Consider the following 19410-nt stretch of genomic DNA (forward strand, 5'->3'; position numbering starts at 1 on the left):
TTGGGCATTTTCTGCAGCCTGCTTAGACCCACAGTAAGCATGTATTTAGTCCAAAGCTTTCTCATTTCTTATTGCCAGCTAAAATCTAACATTACATCAAACATGGACTTGATGTAATAGTGTGGTTTTCTGGAAACTGATTTTTTTCAATTTTTATTACATTACCTGCGATCGGCTGGCGACCGGTCCAGGATGTACCCCGCCTCTCGCCCGTTGACAGCCGAGATAGGCTCCGGCCCCCCCGTGGCCCCGAAAGGGATAAGCGGCATAGAAAATGGATGGATGGATTACATTACCTCCAGAAAACTGTATTTGCCAACTTGACGTTGGCTAGCCCTTTAGAAAGTACTGATTCCCTTTGCCCCCCCTCCTCTTCAGCTATGTAATCTCTTGGTCACATAACAGCTTTCTATCATCATAGCCATGTTTTCAATGTTTTTCCCCCATGTGAAGTTGTGATGCCAGATGCATGTTTGCCACCCACAGAGTAGTAACTGTTGTGACTTCCACACAAACGTGACATCGCTCTACATGGCTGTCTTCCATTGGCGACTGTGGTGTGCTGCCAGTTATGTAGCATTGATGGGACAGAGAAACTGTATTCAAATGTTTGCGTGCCCAATTTACAGTGTCAAGGAACCAGAATAAATGGAAACTCCTGTGTGGGTCATTAAAACACACTTCCTGCACTAGTGTAATTTCATGAGATTACTGAAGAATTTACCCTCTCTGTCATGACTGCTGCTTCGATGCACTGTTGAAATTGTGGATGTCCAATGCACTTCTAATGAAAGATTAATTTCTGTTCGTGAAATAAAAGAACATTCACAAATCCATCACTGTATTAAGACAACTTTATAAAAAACTTCAAAATTAACAAAGCATTTGTAATAAAGCACCTTTTAAGGTAACTGCAAAAGGTGTTTTGACATTAATATGTGAAAAGATGTCAACTGAAAAGGCACTTATTAAACCTTTTAAAAAGCATTTATTGATAATTCACTGACCACACCCTCAGTGTGACATTGGCTGGCTACCTGAATTGCATCTTGATTATTTGTCATTTCCTCAAACAAATACAAAACAAAGCAATCTAACTGAAACAGTAGTACGAACTCACAAAAAAAGCAGAAAAAATGTAAAGTACCATACATTGTCAAAATGACAAACATTGCCAGTGCAACTGCATCTGCGTGTGTCCAGTGTCACCCAGTAAGCTACAACGCAGGTTAAAATATCTGCACAAAATCCATAAATCAACACTGAGACTGATGATGTGGCTCTAGAACCCAATGAACAAGAAATAAACAAAAAAGCATCATTAGTCTTTACCCTAGCAGTCAAACAGGGATCTAAAAGTTCGACAGGCAGAGCTTAAGCATTCAAAATGGGGAACTCCTGTACAAAAGAAACTCATTCTTGGCTCCTGAGCAATGGCTGTTAACTGCTTTGAGGAATGAACTGAAAGGTAAACCACAATCCCATCACAGAAAAATATCTGTGGGTCTATTGATATCTGGCTGACAGTTCCCTTAGGAGGCATTTACTTATCAGTTCATGCTTACATCAATCGAACATTCACACAGCCATTCGTGCATCCACCTATCCTATCCATACTGTTCATTCTTTGGTACATTTAAAGCATGTCATCTTCTCCTCCCCCATACATGTCAGCCAATTTCTTAAAGCGGGGTCCCCATTCACTGAGGCAGTCATAATCCTGGTCTCCGCTGCTCGACGAGTTCAGAGAGGAGAGGCTTCCTGCGTCAGAGCCGCCTCCTTCATAGTCAAACACCAGCAGGGAGTCATAGGGGGGCGCTGTTGGGTCGTTGTCAGCTGCCTTGAGGTTCTGAAAGAGGAGCATAGGATTGTGTCCACGTTTTACTTACTTACACACACACACACACACACAAACGAATGTAAATAGGCTGTGACAAAGGTGGTGGTGAGAGCTTTGTGATTTAAATAAAGTAAAATATTGTATATCACTGGAATCTTCAAGAGCATAATTTCTGATAATAATAGAATAAATAAAGAATGTGGCAACATGGGATTGCTCATTTCAAATCTTTACTTTTTCCTCAAAAAACCTCACTAATTTATAAAAGCAGTGATACATAACCTACTCAGTGGTGTAGTGTTTTTTGTAGTGGGTATACTGTCTATACTCACCCATTCCAGAATAACGCGTCTTAGAACAACAACCATCTTGGAGCAACACCTCATAAGCACCATCATGACTTTGTGTCTGATGCTGCTTCATAACATGTTGATAACATAACCAGCCTTTCAGAATGCTCTCAAGATGTATACTGTAGGCTATGCATTATTATTATCATTGCATAGTGAATGTGATTCAGATTCAGATGTTTTTAAGTATATGAATAAAACCAGGGATGCCTGCTCTTAAATTCCCTAGCCTGACTTTCACTCCACAAGGCCAGCCAGGAACTCCCACCTGTCTCATCAAGGAGATATGAACATTATGTTCTGTTCAGTGGCGCGCTTCGGAAAACACTGGAAAAAGTGTTGTCTGGCGTTGTTTTCGTTTCATCTCTTTGTAATTCACTTGCTGTTTTTTTCCTTTATGCAATACTGCGGAGAATGCCCGCTAAAGACTTGTGTTGCTGTTGCCGTCACGGGCGACGGAAGTCTTAGAGGTCCAAAAGTCATGTGAACACAGACTGGGTTAATATAATGAATTAATCAGCGTGTGAAAGTTTTTACAAAATGATGCGCGTCAAGTGGATATATGGAAAAAAATAATAATTCTAGCGAGTATGGGCGTATACCGGCGTATCATGCAGACTAAACCAATCACTGACCTTTTCCAGTGGGTATACAGCGTATACCTGCGTATCACGTAGACTACACCACTGAACCTACTGTAACCATGCTCGATTATAGTTTAGTTTATATAGGCTCTTGACTTACATCATCGATGAAGTTGCCAATTTCCTCTGGGTTGGCGGGGCGAGGTCGGTACTGAGGAGCTGGCATGAAGTTCGGCATTACATCATTCCTGAACACCTCCGGCCTGTTGTCCAGACCACGGTGGAGAACACTCAGATCATAGTCCTGATGGAGAACACATGTTGGAGTTACACAAAAGATGGTGTATCTTTAATTTGAACAAAAAGGCGTTAATTGCATTTCTACAAAAAATTCCAAAAAAGTTGGGATGCTGTGTAAAACAGAAAAACAAACAGAATGCGATAACTTCCAAATCCTTTTTGACCTATATGCAATTGAACAGTGCAAATAAAGATATTTAATGTTCAAACTGATCAACTTTAATGTTCTCTGTAAATAAACACTCATACTGAATTTGATGGCTGTGATGTTTACCAACAGATCTACTGATATTAGAATACCTCTCTCTCTCTCTCTCTCTCTCTCTCTCTCTCTCTCTCTCTCTCTCTCTCTCTCTCTCTCTCTCTCTCTCTCTCTCTCTCTCTCTCTCTCGAAATGTGGATTTTTTTTTTTTTTCCCTCATCTCAAGGAAATTAGTCTCAACCTCTGTCTTAAGGTACCTGATCATCTTCTCCGCCTCCCTCTTCATCATAATAGTAGATGTTGTCTCTGATATCGTCGTCCTGGAGTAGAGGCTCCTTCTTCTCTCCTCTTCTCCGTCTCGCCAACAGCAGCAGCAGCAACACCAGCACTGAACATACAGAACACAAAGCTTAATACAACACACCTACATGATTCAGTCACCACAATTCCAACCATTTCCTACAGAGTGCAGAAAGGGGAGGTAAGGTCAAGTCGTTACAGCTGAGCCCAGCAGCAGAAGAGTTTGTAATAGTACTGCTGGACTGGTCATTATTCACACTAGACGGTCTATATTTATTTGCTGTTAACAAGCACCCAAACCAACACTGAATTTATCTTCTAACAAGCAGCGTCAGTGTATCAAAGCCTGACATATCTTATTCCTATGAGCCATATGCCACAGAGCTCCACTGTTACTCAAAACTATTAAATGAGCACATTAATGAGCCACACTGTTGAATGTGTTCTCTTATTAACAAGAACAGACACACTGCAGTTTATTTTGACTAAATTCCACATACACTGTCCTGCTGTCTCAAAAACTCTGAGTTGGGGAAATGTGGATTAATTTGCCAGTAAATACAGCCCTCAACAACTGCACTATTTCACCAGCCTTCGCCTTCAGACCTGTCACCCATCAGTGGTGGTACTCATTGTGTGGCTACATTAACTCATCAGAACAACATAGTTCTATGAAAATCAAATAAAGATTTCATAGTCTTTATATTGTAATGTAGACCTTGTGTTTTCCGGTTAGAAATGCAAAGCAGTTTTCAGATCATTGGAACATTCACAGCTTCTCTCACTGCCCACAGTTGGTCCAAACCCAGTGCCCTACAGACCAAGTTGATTGCATTATTATTGCCCAGTTGCAGGTTAGGTTTTCCATTTAGTCCTGTTGAACTATGAGTGAAATATCAATCAAGGTTCCAACCAATATTGAAGAAAAACCATCATAACTTCTCTTTGGTTTCCAAGCTATTAATAAAATCTACATTTCCCAGAAGTGTGATAAGCATCTTTCCTTATTTAACTAAAATCAGATGTTAGACTTACTGAGCAGTAATAGGATGCCTCCCAGTATTCCCAGGATTACAGGCAGTCCGGTCTCACCAGCCACACGCATGCAGTGCACCTGTTCCCCTTTGCAGTCGCACACTGTGGCCTGGACAGTACTGTCCTGCTCTAGACCCTGGTTGTCTGAAACCCTCAGGACCACAGTGTACTCTCCACTGGCCAGCTCAGTGGCTAAATTCAAAATGATGCCTGTTCCTGTAACAAAGAAGAAAACAGAGGAACATTTAATTTACAACCCCTCTACTGTCTGAGTTTTTTGGCAGAAACGCTCAATGTGGAAGACAAATTTTAAGTTTCTCATAGAACTGACTATTTGATTGGATGGTATTAGATTGTGCCCTGCTATGTTTAAAAACAACTTCACCAAGACACCAAAAAGGTTTAATTTTCAGTCATGTATATTAATATTTTACATACTAGAGTCGTTCATCCTAGCAGTCCAGTTGGTCTTTGACAAGCCCTGTAAGGAGACGCTGTATGGAGCAGCAAAGCCTGGTCCATCTTTATCTGTTACTGACAGCAGCTGAGGAGCCGTTTCCTTGTTACACACCTGAGAAAACACAATGTCAGATTCAAGCCTTTGTTTATACTGATCATATTAGTGCAGGCCAGTACTTCTACCTCTGCAGCTAATCATTTAATTGCTGACTCGACTACAGTCATTTAGTCACATCTTCAATATCAGTGTAATTTCAATGACAACCACCACAAAAAATTAGCTGCCAAAAGCAGCCAAAACATGTCATTCTGAAATTTCATCTACATTAAGATTTCTCAAAAACAAGACAACTGTTACACTTTTGTGAAAGGAGACACACCTTGATTTGACGTTCCTCAATGGTGGGTGGATTGTCATTGACATCTTCAAGCTTGATCACTAGAGTACCAGTTCCTGTGGCTGGGACGTCGTCTGGTGAGGGAGCAGACATACACAGGCAAACACACATCAGGAGAGCTACATTCACTCAGTTCTAGGGAAGCAGTGATATCAGAGTAAGATAAAGTCCATCTTTAGATCATTTGTTGGTCCTAAAGCAGAAATGGGAATTGATAAAGGTTTTATTGATAACAATGCCATTAACAAATCTGCTTATCGGTCCAATTTCTTATCAATCCCCTTATTGATTCCTTAACAATTTTAGTCAAGCTGGCTGTAGCCAAGAGCTAGTTGTAGCAACAGTCTATCTGTCATTGAAAATCGGTGAAATGAGAGAATTTAGAAAAAAACAAACAGGATAACAGGATAATTACTAAAGGTAAAAGATGTGCTGCTCAGTTGGGAAACAGGGGCAATACATGGCATTCCTGGAATTTATGCCCATGTTGTGTAGAAAGATGTTTCAGTTTATTGCTGTTGTTTCCACCCTTACTTAAAATTATGAATTTAGACATTACAACTGGCACTGTGGTCATCTTTCCTGATGAAATGAAGTTCCTAATTTCATATGAAGACCGTTTGCTCCCTTCTTATTGCAAATTTTCAGCAGTGTAGATGTTGATGTCATTGTTTTGCAATATGCAACTGGCAGAAAACATGCCTGCATCGATAAAAGGAATTGATAAGCTTGGAAGCTTATGATTCTCATGAACTGGACAATTTGGAACAGGTTCTCAATGGTTCCGTTTCTTGATTCTCATCTCAACCCTAAAGGACTTCTGAAAACAATAGTTTGTGTGTGTAAGTCTTGCCTCCCACTTACCATTGTCATATGCACCAATCAATACTGTGTATGTGTCATCCTTGACGAAGGCAGACTCTCTATCCATGGTGTGTCTCACCGTAATCAGGCCTGTCTCTTTTGCCACATTCAGCCACCCTGCAGGATCTCTAATCATTCTATACCTGGATATATACAAGAATCACAGCAAAACGATTACACGTAAAGCTTCACAATTGGATATTCACAGACCTCAGTTGATATTCAATATATACCAAATGTGTTCTTTTTGTTTTGCATGGACATAGGAGTAAATATAAGTTAGACACATTTCATATTTTCATTTTTCTTTGCCGAAATGCTTCGGAATCTATTTGGAAGGCACATTTAAAACAAAAAGAATGTGAATCCTCAATATCAAGCAAAGTGATGCAGTGGATATCAACAGCTACTGAATGGAAAGATCTGAACACAGATTATGTGTAGGAGCTGCTTGACAGAAATCTGAGTGTTTGCTGAGGCTGACTGTGAGTGTGGGCCAGAGGACAAACAGCTGAGGTGAACATGGGATGCACATTTGTCGTTTCTTAGAGGTGCAGCCTGTCTCTTCTCAGACAGAAAACACAGAAAATATTCTATAGAACCACAGATAGGTTTCATAACTTAATATTAATATCAGCGTAAAGAAAATTACACAAAAACCCTTTAACTAACTTTTGCAACACACAACTTTAAATGTAAACCTTGTCTGCACTTTTTTAGTTTCTATTATTTATTTAAGAATAGTTGAACCAGCGCAAAAAAGTCCAAGCAGTAAATTGACAATGACAAGATTTTTTTTCCATACTTCGTAATTATTCATATTTAATAAGGCTTAATAAGATTTTGAGCACCCTTCTCCTCCACCATAACTATGGTTTCTTGTTTGGTAATGAAACATCAGAACTGTAGTATCCAAGTATTGACAAAGAATGTGCTGAAAATTACAGGATGGAGGATTTGCACCCTGTACATAAGCTTTATCTCATTCAGTAAAATCTGTTACATTTTATCCCAAGTAATGCAGCCATCATGAGCAGGCTCAGTAGATTTGGTGAACTGCACATCCGAAGTTAGAGAACTAAAAGAGGACACCTGAAGCTTGTTTAATGATCTTCTTTTTCCAGTTTTCTCTAGCAGTGGATAATCTTGTGTTTTAAATACATGTTCAAAGTGAAAATCAGGGTTTGATCTTACATGACTTTCTGTTTCCGTGCAGTGTCTGGGTCAGAAGCAATGTACCGCACCACTTCACTGCCAGTGGCAAGGTCCTCCTTTTTTGACACGAGCTTCTCTACTGGATCAAAGATTGGAGCTTCATTGACGTCCTCCACAGTCACCACTACAGTGGCAGTGGCAGTGGGCAGCGGAGTGGCGAAAGGAATCTCATTTTCCACGGCAACCAACAGAGTGTGCTTGCTGCTCCTCTCAAAGTCCAGACCCTGGTTGGAAGGGAGGAAAAGCACGGCAGCACAATGTATTAGACAAATGTCTTGCGAGTCATTCTGCTTTACAACCAAAACATAACTTCCTTCAAAACTGAAATTAAATATTTATTGACCTATCTAACAACATTAACCTTGTGGTTTATTTGAGAATTCTTGGTTTATGTCCTACCTTGGCTGTAGAAATGATTCCTTCATGTTTGTTACTTCCTGTTTTAACGGTGAAAAGTCCTCCAGGATCACCACCAACAATGGTGAACTTGGCATTCCAGGCTGGAGAATGTGGCTCATCACCATCTGTCACTGACATCGTAATGACTTGAATGTCCACTTTATTTTCTGCAACTGTTGCCTCGTACTGGGAGAATGCAAGGGATGTGTTAAAAGTGTGTGAGAGTGTGAAACAAACATGGAAAACAAGGACTGAAAAATGTTGTTTCTTGTTGACTAACAAAAACACACACACACACACACACACACACACACACACACACACACACACACACACACACACACACACACACATATATTTGTGCTGCTGCTGGTAGATTTTAATCAGAACAGGGACTTTTTTAATGCAACTTGTAACACCAAAAATACTACAGTCACTTAATGCTAATGATATGTGATCCCTTGCCCTTAGAAGTAACATTAGCAAGCTAGCCATATATCGGGGATCGAACTGCCCCCCCCCCAAAAAAAGAATAAATAAATACATATTTTACTAATATGGCAAGATTATTAATACTTAGTTTGTGACAGCCACCTAATTTGCAAAATGAAACAGAAATGCATGAAGAAATGTAAATATATACACACACACACACACACACACACACACACACACACACACACACACACACACACACACACACACACACACACACACATATATACACACACACACACACACACACACACACACAGAAATAAGTAAGTTTGGGGAAATAAATTGGGGGAAATGCACAGGGGAAATAAATGATATAAATAAGAATGTAAATAAATACATTTTAAAATAAATAAATTACTACATATAATGGAAAATTAGATGTACTTCAAATACTTAACTAAATTATCACATTTTATGAATTAATGTCTATATCTATTTTGAACAGTAATTTTGGTACGTTTAATGGCATATTAATTATTTATGGATTAATTTTTTTTTCATTTTAGCACTTCAGTCCTCCATCAACACATACTCTGATCTGCTCCAATACATAAGCAGATTAAGGTATTGTTAAATCAATTCAGTACAGTTTTTGTAATGTTGTGTTTTTGGAAAGGTGGCATAAATCAGCCCCATAAGCACTGCTTCAGCATAGTCAGACCTCTGGAGCTTGACAGATCTGCTGTGCCTCTTTATGATTGCTAAGCTATGATTGGACAATTGCTCTTTGGGGTAGGGATTCAGAAAACAGTACATATCCAGTGTCAAGTATGTTGTACTTACAGTGGGTTGAGTGAAGGCCGGAGCATTGTCGTTACTATCTGTGACAGTAAGGATCACTTTGGCTTCTCCACTTGACCCTTCTCCCACCATATCTGCTGCTTGCACCACCAGAGTGTACTTTGGGTATTTCTGTTAAAAAACACAGTTTAACACATTAGTTCGAAGGCTTTTGAGCCATCATGTTAAAGACTCGGAGCAGAATCAGTTAGAAATTTCTCTTCTTAAAGTTCAAAAAGACATCTAAAAAAAAGTGTGCCTTTTCATAGGGTTTAGATGTGCTTTCAGTTACTTGAAATCCATGGCAAGACATAGCCTTCAACCTGAGCATAAACCCTAAATATATGCTGATGAAAAGGTGGTCCTACATTCCTTATTTCATTTGTTTCTTATGACTAACACAAAATCCGTATTTATGGCCCCATGTCTTTGTGACCAGGTGACCAAATGGAACAACAATTTTTGAAACTGGTTTAATATTTTCACACCTTCCATATATGTCAACGAAAAGTTGTCTCTGACAACATTATGGAAAGGTTCCCAAAAGAGATACAAATTCTTCCACAACAGTTTCCATAATCTGTAGATTGATTGTGTGAGTTTAATCAGTAGTTTCATGAACCAGTTTGAAAGCAGAACAAAAACCACCTTGTAAGTCCATTTTGGTGCAGTTGTTTGGTCTGCACCAGAGCTTGCATGAAAGCATTTACACTAGCTTAACTGAACCAGGAAAGATGGGAAAACAGGAATATCAACAGTTAGTTGTAGAAACATGCCAAGACAAGTGAAATGGGTTTTATAAGCCTCACCTCTCTGTCTAGTCTACCGACATTGACTCTGATGAACCCAGTGACTGGGTTGATGTCAAACAGATCGTCACTGGGCAACTCAGGGTCCTGGCTTAAAATACGATAGCGAATATCCGAGTTGTCATTATTTGGCTCGTCCGCATCTGTGGCCGTAACCTTAATCACCTCATAGCCTGGAAAAAGGAAAGATAGAAGGGGAAATTAAGTACAAAGGCTTCCAAAAGTATTCAGAGCACTTCATTAAAGAGGTGATTTAGAAAATAAATAATGTCCTGAGCAGCGTCCAAATTTATTTATTTATAATTTATTATATCAAAGTTTAGACCAAACAGTGGCAGCTCTGTCCTGCTCTTGTTCAACAGTATGCTTCACTTTTACAAGACTGGATATCTTTCTCAGGCTTAAATGAGATTCACTAACAGTACCTTTTGGTGAGGCCTCAGGAACATCCCCCAGAAAGGTGGCTTGAGTGAAAACAGGTTTGTTGTCGTTCTGGTCAATGACATTCACGACAATATCCATTGGCTCTTCTGCATTTTTTGCACCATCTGCCACAGCATGCGCTTGAAACTGCACACAAATGCATTTGTATTATAACACTGTACATGCCAGAACAATTCTTACAGATGCTTTCATTCCATATTACTAGAGCATAGAGGAGGCAGAGGACATTCCTGTCACTGGTGGTGGCACACCAAGATAGGAAGTGAAAAGAATACTGTTAGCAAGTACTGTAAATATACAGTACATTTAAACAATGAAGGATTTTTTGGACAAAGGAAATGGAGACATAACACATCTGAATGCATACACACAATGGCTGTTGAGGAACATCGAATGTAACCATAGCTTTTGCATATATGAGAAAACTCCATCATGCATCTTTGGTTATTTACAATAATTTCTATCTATTTGTCTGTTCTTTTTAAAGAAGAAAACTATGGAGATTACAGACTGTACTAGGCATTGTGATCTCACAGGCCTGTGAAATGTCCTGTCAGTTTTTAATTCAGTGGGCAGTTTATCTGTCCTAAAAACGTTTTGGACAAAAACGTTTTATCTTACAGTGAGAGGCTTTGATCTTACCTATCTGACTCTGAAAAGTGGCCAAATGCATGTATGTATAATACTGACAGCAGAGAGGATGCTTACCGTGTACTTGGCTTGTGCCTCTCTGTCCAGTGGTTGTGTGAGGTACAGATTACCAGTGTCTCTGTCCATAGTGAAGAGACCAAAAGGTTCCTCATCAGCTCCTGGACCAGTGATGCTGTAATAGATCTTCTTTATTTTATCTTCACTAGAACGGATCTGGAACAAAAAACAGCAGGCCAGAGTTACACCACTATCACTGACTACAACAATCATTTATAACATTGTGAAACAATTTCAATTACAGTAAGGATGTTGTGTAGATGATTTGATTTGTGCTGCATTTAAATGTCCAAGGCGAGAACAACTTAGCTCTCTCACATTAATACAAGGAAACAATGTTTTGATTTCTCCCAACAGGACAATTAAAACTATTGCCATAAGAAATCAACTTTGTTGTCCTATGAAAACAAGGGAGGTAATTTTATGTCAAGTCAACAGGGTTAATAAATAACTAGAATTACACCTTGCTTAGGGAGGAGTGGTGAGACACAAGACACCTGAAAGCTCATACTGGAAAAGATAAAAATAATTTAACAAAACTAGAGCATAGATGAAAATTAGACCTCAATGACTGCCGTGGAACCCAACACAGAGAAACAAATATTCAACGTTCAGTATCAAATTCACAAGGCGTTTTAATTCCTCTTACTTGAGTCACTTTCAGGGGGTAGGGTCCTCTATCATTCTCAGCAACATTGATGTCAGGAATAACCCAGTCTCTCTTCCTCCTCCTCAGTCCTTTACCAGACACAGGGAATTGTATAACGGGCACCTGTGACTCGGTTGCACTCTGGAAAAACACAAATAGTAATATGGGGTTGAATAATACAACACACCTAAAATAAATCAACTGCACTAATTTCATATGCATCTTCTACTGTCTCTCTAATCTCACCTCCATGTCATTTGCGGAGTCTACTTCAGCAAGGTGGTGCTGCTGGTTATGGTGTTTGTGGTCTTCATGGTGATGCTCAGCAATTTGGTGGTGATTCTCATGGCGATGCTCATGGTACAGTACCCTGACAGGAAGAGTAATTTTGCTACGTTGCGAATCCAAGGAATGGATGGAGAAATCCCTGTGTCCATCATGAAGAAAAACTGGTCTTTTTACCTAGCAGGGGAAAAAAACACTCATCATAAAAGGCCAACATGATGGTAACGGTTTTGAATTTACCTACGTGACAAAATCAAGCTTGGGCCAAATGAAGTGCTGAGACAGTTTTAGGATATTCTTTGCCAAAATGTGTAGGGTAGATTAAAAAACAGTGTTATTGCTGTTCAACTAAATCTCTGCAACATTTCAGGTGTGTCCAGGTCAAATACAAATTAACAGGACAAAAAAAAGAAGTTGTCACTGAAACGTTTTCATACACATACACTAATGTAAAGAAAAACATAATAAAATTGACTCATGCAGGCGTCTCTCTCAATAGAATTACTGCTATCTTGGAATTCAAATGGGTCCTATTCAGTATAATGGATATCACACCCATACTTCATCTAAGTTGAGCCTAAGTTGTGTTTTGCTACTGCACATCTCAGTGAAACCAGCTAAATTTTGCTGAGAATTTATATTTCAGTCCAGTTGGTTTCCTAATAAGCAAACCATAGACTATAAAACAATTTCCCACTCCTATTTCTTTGGATTACCCAAGCATAGTTACCCAAATTGCTCAATTCATTTGAACTTATAGGCTTATCAGCATGTGTCAGTTTTATTAACATCATTATTATCAAACCTCTATTTAACCAGGTAAATCCCACTAAGATCAGATAATCTCTTTTTCATGGACGCCGTGGACAAGATAGCAGCATTCCTGTGTTTAAAGCAACATTCATGCAAACATTAGTTTTACAATAAGGCATTAAACTCTACTCACGATCATCGTGCCATCTGTCTGTACCATGAAACGGGGGTCATCACTGATGAACAAAAATCTTGTGCGATCTGTGCAGTGAGTGAAGTCCACTGGAATTGGACAGAAGAAATAGTTATCCGTTACAAATGCAGTCTATACAATACAGAGAAAACAAAGAAACAATTGGCAGCACATGAATTAATGCACACCCTTTTGCAAACGTGTTAAAAACTGACACAGATTAAATCTGCATCTCCTACATACATACTCAACAGGTAGACTCCGGTCAGGATATGGACCAAAATATAATTTAATGCAGATTTGGAAGAAAATTACACCACAAACTAGCTTTTGTCATGTCACCTGTCATCCTTCAGCCACACTCTTATCGCCGCACTTAGCAAGATTGTTGCCAGATCGCACGTAGGAAATGAAAAATGTCATGTTCAAAACTAGCAGATACAAAAAAAAGTCTCTGTTTCCATCCATCCAGACTGGAACGCAATCCTGGATTTTTCAAACTGAAACAGGGTTAACAGCTTGTCTAAAAGTCTCTGTTTTCGGGATTCTAAAACGCTGGAATAGTGTGAATAGTCTGACAAAGCTGGTGGTGTTTCAACTGAACATACAGGAGGGCATGGTGCACAAGCCACGGGAAGAAAAAACTTCACCTTCACAATCATGTTCAATCAAGTTCCTGGAGAGGCGGATTGAAAACTTGAAAATTTCAGCTTAGAAACAAGCTCTACTGTGCATTGAAAGCCCATTTGTAGTCAGAAATGTCACAGAATGCTTAATGGAAGCACATTGAATCTGCCCCTGGATGAATACAGCTTCTTGCTAACTGTGGCCATACCTTTCAATGCAAACATTCAATGAAAATTACCAGTCGTCAATTTGATATACACAGCAGGAAGACCTTCCAATATACTCTTAATGGCAAAAAAGTTAATTATTGAGTTCAGGTGTTTCAGCCACACCCATCATTAACAGTGACATTATATATATATTATAAATCCAACACACAGCCCTGAAAACTCCACAGACAAACATTATGAATTTAGAACAGGTCACAAAGACTTCAGTGACTCTGAATGTGTCACAGAATGCCACCTTTGAAAAAAACAGTATTGAAGTTTGGAATTTTATGTATTCAGCTGTTTTGTTTTTAATCTTTAAACAAAAAAAGCTGAGTGTGTTCAACAGACAATTGTTCCAAACTTCAACCTTAACTTTGGAAGCACAACTTAACCTGTCAGCTGTTGAGAATGCTGTTAACCTGGCATGAAAATCGTTTTGTGAAATGAAGCATGTAAAATGAATGAGCAAAACTGTGACAGCAACCTTATAGGGAATTATAACCACAGATATCCAGCAGGGGACTCTCTATCCCCAGTCATATGACAGTGTAGTTGTGTGGTTTTGAATTCTGATCAGAGTTCAAATAACATATGATTAACCCAGTAGCTCAGTGAGTCAGACTCATGTGTTGTATACCAAAGGTCCCTGGTTTGGATCAATTCTTTTTCATGCAATTAACATTATTCCGTTAACAGTGTACCTATCAAATTTAAATCAATTTACTGAATAAACATGGCAAAACTTATTAATCCCTGGAATTAATTTCATTTATTTTTGTGTTCATGTCTTTATTAATGAGTGCAGGTTTAACAGACCTTTCTATGGTTGATTCACATCTCTCTGTTTGTGATACCCCATGCAAATCTTAAACTCTACCTGTTGAAGGAGAAAAAATGAAACATGGCAGCAAGCAAAAACGATAAGACGAAAAAACTAAAACACGTGGGGGGGTTTGGTCTGGTGGTCAGGCCGTCACTGTGTTGAAGTTTTGTTACGAAGGGTTGCCATTTCCCAAAAGATTTCTCAGAGTTACCAATCAGTTTATACCTGATCTTTTCCAGTTTTAGAAAAAAAAACATGACAACCTGAAGCCACTGAGCGACAGATGGGGCTCGACAGGTTTTCCACCTGAGTAGAAGACAAATAGAGATGCTAATAAACATCTGAAAGCTTAAGTGCCCAACTGCTTAGAGGTGTGTAGACTACAGTCCAGAGGGACACCAAGTAACCTGATAAAATAGCAGATTTTAATTTTAACCTTAAATATTTGAGATATTAAAATAGTTCTGCCAAAAATGGATCAACTTTGACCATATATAGGACACATGACTTACGATGAACGGAAATGTTTCACATGACCTAGTTTATTTTTGTTGCACTGAAAATGAAAAATATTGTGGTCAAAAAAAACCCAAAAAAAACGGCTATACAAAATTTTAAGTTAACATTAGAGACAACAACACAACAACACCTTCTCTGTGTTGAGAATGCTGTGAACCTGTACCCAAAACCCTTCTGTAAAACTAATCAATGCTCAACACTGTTACTTTAATGTATCTGTGATTTATAACCACCAATATGAAGCAGGTGTCCTTCCATCATTCTGACAACTGTATGCTCCATGGTTTTGTGTAATTTGTCACTCAACTTTACCAGTATATGTAAAGAAATCAAACAAAATACTTGACAGACACCATTCCACAAGCAACAGCTAGAACAACAATTCAGTATTAACAGGGGGAGCCCTGTTTAACTTCATTATTTTGGTGTGAGTTGCAGAGTTGTGCAGATATGAGCTGCAGAAATGTCTGCTTTCTCTTTAATATCATGGAACTTGTGGTCATGGAACAAAAAACACACATATGAAAAAAGTCTCTTCCTAGAAATCATGACCTAGTTACTCAAAATAGCCCATAGTCATTGTTGTAAGCAGGTTCATGCAAGAATTAATTTATTTCTTTACTATTTTCCTCCATTAATGGCATGCTTCTAAGCTGAGTTGTATCGTTAGTTAGAAGTAGAAGTTAGCTATAAACTAATCTCCACAAGGCAGCAATGTCAGACTATGGTTACGGGAGTCAAAAACAACCCGAAATGGATGGCAAGGCATCAGGTTTACTCAGTTGCTACAGGAGAGACCTTGTTTATTGGGCTTTCTTCATCATAATGTTGCCGTCCCCTTTAAATGCACTGATGAGTGTAGATCTAACTAAACTGACTTACTCAGCAGGGCTCACAACTGAGTCATTAAACTCTTCGAGTTAATAAGGAGTTGGGTTCCCTTCACTGGTCAGCACTCATCTCAGTACTGACCACTGGCAACAGACCAACTGTACAATGGTCAAACTGCACATAAACTTGTTGTGTGACCCAGAATGATGATAACTAGAAAGAAATCTAGATGCAAACAAACATCAGAATTATTGATACTTTCATAATGTATTTTACACAGGTAAAAATGAAAAAAGATCATTAGTGTGATTTAAACTACAAGTGAACTATTCTGAACTCAGTCACTTCAGCGTTTTTGTTTTATGTAACTACGTCCAGTACAAACTAAATTTGTCACGTGACTTTCATGTGTATTTCTTTGACTAACTCATTACTCGGTTTAATTGATTTGTCTTACAATCAACTAACAGTAAAAAACGAAGTCTAATATTGTATCCCTCTTGCTAAGAAAAACACTGAACACCTGACACCATACATTTCCAGGAGGACATTATTACGCATCCGCCACCAAACAGACAGGCTTTGTTGACTGCAAAACAGCCGTAACACACCACCAAACAGTTGATCAAGACCAAGCACACACTTGACAGCTGGACAGCTGATTTAGTTGTCCCAGAAGAGTTTACACTGTGTATATGTCAGCAGGATCATTATGGACTCTCTGGGCTCCAAAGAGTTGACATTTGGGTGTTAGTGCTCCTGTATGAAGGTGAAGCTCACCCCCGCCTCTAGCCCAATGCATGCTGAAGTAGTACATGGCGACCCTGAACAGGATAATCAGTATTGTGTTCAGCTATTTTTCAATGTCTCAGTGCCAGCGTTCACTCTTACTCCAAGATAACAGGCAAGTTACACTCAGTGTGAGGTACAGTGGTCCCAGAACACATTTCCTCTATATTTATACCTTTTCAGAAGAACTTAGCTGATGCTGAACAAGTATTTCAGCTACGTAGAGCAAACCAGAAGTCTGCTTCAAGGGCAACAAAGATATGACAATCAGACAGACACCTAGACCACATCACGGAGGGTCGTTAAGATATTCTAATGAGGCAGATGAAAAGAAAAGAGAAAAGCGGAAAACTTTTAAAACATCTACTCATCACGTCAAAACACAAAACTTATATAATCCACTCTAATAAATTAATTTGGCACCATTTTCAAAGCAAGGCCTGCAAAACAGGCTCAGGGACTTTGTTTTGCCCTGCAGTACTGCATGAGGTGCAGAGTGAGTGCAAGCTGAGACCTGAGGTTGTTTGGACTACATGTGAGAACAATGTCAACAGCTTATCTGCAGAAGGCTGCCTGAGCCAGAGGAGCACTTCACACAAAAAAAGTTTCGTTTATGACTGTAACTCAGGTCTAGATGCTTCCAAGGCTAATTTTTTTTCTAGATTTTACAGTCTAGAAGTAATCCTTTAACAATGACAGTGAATACTGGAAGCAAACACCTCATAGTTTCATTCAGGTGTGTGCATTAGGCAATGAGTGAGAACAGCTTCCTGGACTGTTCTTACCTTTGCCCAGTTTCATGCCTCTGTTCAGATGCTTCCTGGCCACTTTCAAAATCAACACATCCGTTTGGAATCCTGGTGTACATGTTGGCTCCTCCGTCGTCACTAAAGCTGAGGCCTAGGAGTGGAAAAACAGCCTTTTAATGAATCATAATGCAGATATTTGAGAGCTGTGCAATTAGTAAGCTACAAGAAGGACTTTTCAGTCTGATTTTCTCAAAGAAACATTAAATGGTGTTCAGTTGGTGTGATTAAAAGATGATATTCAACTCAAATGTAATCCCCAACTGAAAGCATGATGAGTCACTGGGTCCACGTAGGGCTGAAACTAAGAAATATTTTATTTATTGATTAATCTCTCAATGTTTTTCTGTACACCACAAGTGATACCAAGGTGAGGTCGTCTTTGTTTTGCTCGACCAACAATCCAAAAGTCAGTCAATCTAACAGAAGTAGAAAAGGCAGCAAATTCACATTTAAAAAGCTGTAACTAGCACAGTTGCACTTTTGTAGAATTAATTAATTGTTCAACTTGTTTTTTTTTTTTTCTCTCTCTCAGCTCTGTCTACCAATCACTGAAACTCAGGAAACTGGGCCTAAAAGGCTGCTCCATGACCGCTGACATCATCGTTATACAAAATCATTTTTAAAATACAGATTATGTAGATAATAAAATTATTATATGTTTCACAAACAATTAAAACTTAAAGCAAACGACAAATGTGCTTGTAAGTGATGAAACCGAAACGTGTTAGATTGGAATTTAACCTGCTGACAACGTCATCAACGGCACAAGGGCGAGGCCCCGCGGAGCCACCGAGTCCTCGAGGGGAGAAGGAGCCCAACTATGGAAAATGGCGATTGAAGACTGCCTTGCGTGTTAAAGCTCTGACACGTACAGCTAAATATTACCTTAAAAATTACTCGTGAGCTCAGACCTCTTCATTTCCGCCTTGTTACATGCACGAAGCAGCACTTATTAAAATACTATTCGCCATTAACATGCGCCCCAACCACCGACCTCAGGTCAGTTAAATACAGTGTGGAGCTGCTGACTGATAGAAGTAAGATGAAGAATTGACTCGAAGAACAAGCTGCTTGATGCAAAGTTATCTTCAGTTATTAACACCCCAAAAAACAACACCCGAGTAGTTTTCTATTAGATACGGCAGTGACGTTAATTAATGTTTTGTTTTGAATTTTTTAACAGATAAACACTAGTGAAGTACAGACATGGCAGGAAGCCGATTACAGCGGTAAGATAGAACGATAGCCGGAAATCTCACCTGAAAAACGACGATTAACACGGCCAAACCCGCGATCCGAGCGGTCCCCATCTGTCTGTAAACCCTCTCTCAATAGTCCTTACAATGAAACAAAAAGTTCAATCAATTAGAAATATATCCCTTCGCGACTCTTCGGCGTGGCTTCTTTGTCTTGTCTCCTGGAGGGAGTTTCAGTACTGAGAGTTCAGCTGGAGGAGTGACTGCAGGTACTTTCGGCGCATGACGTCAGCTTACAGGTGCGCGGGTTCCGTCTTCCTCATATGGTCATTTAGACTGAATCCGCCTGGAGGAACAGAGCACGGTAGCTTCTCTTACTTCCTGTTTATCGAGAAGTAGAACTAACGCCAGATAATAAGAGATATGCTGACAGCGCTCTTATTTGCCACTAATGAGTAGACTGAGAGAGCAGCATTCTACAGCTTTCTGTCTCATTTCCTCTTACAATCACTGCCCAACACACCGCCCGCTCCCCTCCG

The 19410-nt window shown here is 39.3% G+C and overlaps 1 protein-coding gene across 1 annotated transcript; it reads right to left on the bottom strand.

Moving 5' to 3' along the window:
* Nucleotides 1–1196: 1196 nt before the first annotated feature.
* Nucleotides 1197–19206, bottom strand: LOC139341582 (B-cadherin-like). The gene is made up of 18 exons (XM_070978143.1): nucleotides 18935–19206; nucleotides 17652–17766; nucleotides 13066–13154; nucleotides 12081–12296; nucleotides 11835–11957; nucleotides 11186–11341; nucleotides 10459–10603; nucleotides 10034–10206; nucleotides 9228–9356; nucleotides 7947–8132; nucleotides 7527–7771; nucleotides 6333–6475; nucleotides 5451–5542; nucleotides 5050–5182; nucleotides 4612–4827; nucleotides 3534–3664; nucleotides 2935–3078; nucleotides 1197–1849 (listed from the first exon to the last, which is right to left on the bottom strand). The coding sequence occupies exons 1-18, from the start codon at nucleotides 18983–18985 to the stop codon at nucleotides 1637–1639; spliced, it is 2700 nt and encodes an 899-aa protein (XP_070834244.1). The 5' UTR covers nucleotides 18986–19206; the 3' UTR covers nucleotides 1197–1636.
* Between the last annotated feature and the right edge of the window lie 204 nt (nucleotides 19207–19410).

The sequence above is a fragment of the Chaetodon trifascialis genome, chromosome 13 (genome assembly GCF_039877785.1).
Source record: "Chaetodon trifascialis isolate fChaTrf1 chromosome 13, fChaTrf1.hap1, whole genome shotgun sequence".
Classification (NCBI taxonomy): domain Eukaryota; kingdom Metazoa; phylum Chordata; class Actinopteri; order Chaetodontiformes; family Chaetodontidae; genus Chaetodon; species Chaetodon trifascialis.

Excerpts from the sequence above, each read along its gene's own strand:
- LOC139341582 (XM_070978143.1), bottom strand. The coding sequence starts at position 18,985 with ATGGGGACCGCTCGGATCGCGGGTTTGGCCGTGTTAATCGTCGTTTTT. Across the intron at positions 17,767-18,934 it reads TGTTAATCGTCGTTTTTCAG|GCCTCAGCTTTAGTGACGAC; the intron begins GTGAGATTTCCG and ends TTCCACTCCTAG. Across the intron at positions 6,476-7,526 it reads GCACGGAAACAGAAAGTCAT|GTATAGAATGATTAGAGATC; the intron begins GTAAGATCAAAC and ends GTATATATCCAG.